The 1,610-nt window shown below is 43.8% G+C and overlaps 1 protein-coding gene across 1 annotated transcript; it reads left to right on the forward strand.

The window, feature by feature from the left end:
- Positions 1-380: 380 nt before the first annotated feature.
- LOC309973506 (pre-mRNA-splicing regulator WTAP-like) lies at positions 381-917 on the forward strand (the record flags this gene model as incomplete). Its single annotated transcript, XM_082857801.1, has 1 exon — positions 381-917. Exon 1 carries the CDS (start codon positions 432-434, stop codon positions 915-917), a length of 486 nt encoding a protein of 161 aa, XP_082713927.1. The 5' UTR covers positions 381-431.
- Between the last annotated feature and the right edge of the window lie 693 nt (positions 918-1,610).

The following is a 1,610-nucleotide window of genomic DNA, read 5'->3' on the forward strand; positions in this document are numbered from 1 at the left end:
AGGATTTAGGGATTAGCTTGAATGACTTCTTCTATGTGACCTAGACAATAGAGTGTCTTATTATAACTGCATTCCCGACAATAAAACATATAGTGTTTCCCAGTGAGTCAAAACAATAGCTATATAAATACAAAACATATTACTCATGTCTGCTGTGTACTTAGTTGTCCATTATTAATATTAATCATCTTTGCTTTCTTCCAGGGAGCTTAAAGTCCCATATATTTTACAATCAAAACTGTCAAGAGCCTCAGCGCCATTTTGTGGCAGCGAGACCCGCAAATAAATGGGAGAGCCGGGGCTGTTGCGGGAGGAGGAGCGCGGGCGCCGGCGGCAGCGGGGTCGGGCGGCCTGGGCAGCGAGCGAGTAGTGCGGGTCAGCCTATGTGACTGGGAGGCACCGGCGCGGCCTCCGTCAGGAGAGGATTCAAGATGACCAACGAGGAACCTCTTCCTAAAAAGGTTCGACTGAGTGAAACAGACTTCAAAGTTATGGCACGAGATGAATTCATTCTCAGGTGGAAACAATATGAAGCATATGTACAAGCTTTGGAGGGCAAGTACACAGATCTTAACTCTAATGATGTAACTGGCTTAAGGGAATCTGAAGAAAAACTAAAGCAACAACAGCAAGAGTCTGCACGCAGGGAAAACATTCTTGTAATGCGACTAGCAACCAAGGAGCAAGAGATGCAAGAGTGTACTACTCAAATCCAGTACCTCAAGCAAGTCCAGCAGCCTAGCGTTGCCCAACTGAGATCAACAATGGTAGACCCAGCGATCAACTTGTTTTCCCTAAAAATGAAAGGTGAACTGGAACAGACTAAAGACAAACTGGAACAAGCCCACAATGAACTGAGTGCCTGGAAGTTTACGCCTGATAGGCAAACAAATCATACCCAGTCGAGACTTCCCTGACAGTCCCACTGCGAGAAAGCTGTGGTGGGACAGCCAAGGACTCGTTTCCACACCAAGACTCAGACTTTTTGAGCCAAAAGGCCACATTCTTATACTATCCAGCTTGTAATGGGTAATGTAAAACGTACCAGATGAACCTTGTGTTTCAGCTTCTTTCTCTTCCCCCTCCCCTTGCTCCAGAGGCCTGATGGCGTTCGACTATTCCGAAGAAGTGGCCACCTCCGAAAAGTTCCCCTTCTGGGACATGTAGACGCTTGAGAAGTGCTTCTGTTTGAAGAAAATAGAGGGAGAAACAGAAGCCTTAAGTCTGTAGCACACTGTGTCTTCAGACAGTTTGGAGGAATGAAAACCTAGAGATTTAAAATCATGAACTGAACATGTAAAATTCCAGTAAATGTAAAGATGGAATATGCATCGCTCTTAACCTTGAGCATAGTGACTTAGAGACACTGTAGATCAGTTTTGCCAATAAGACTGTGGACTTCGTGATTGTTGTTGAACTTCTGGGTCAAACTCAAACGAGGTGAATTTTGCCTTTAAAGGGTTTATTTTCTAAGAACCAACTTAATAGTCATGAGAGAATCAAATAATAGATGTCAGTACAAGTAGTTCACATATTTAACCATTTAGTTTGGGGCTCCATATTGCTTGATTGAGCCTTAAATCAATGTGGTTTTACTCAATGGTTTGTTC

Source organism: Leucopleurus acutus (genome assembly GCF_964270905.1).
Source record: "Leucopleurus acutus genome assembly, chromosome: 16".
In the NCBI taxonomy this organism is placed as follows: domain Eukaryota; kingdom Metazoa; phylum Chordata; class Mammalia; order Artiodactyla; family Delphinidae; genus Leucopleurus; species Leucopleurus acutus.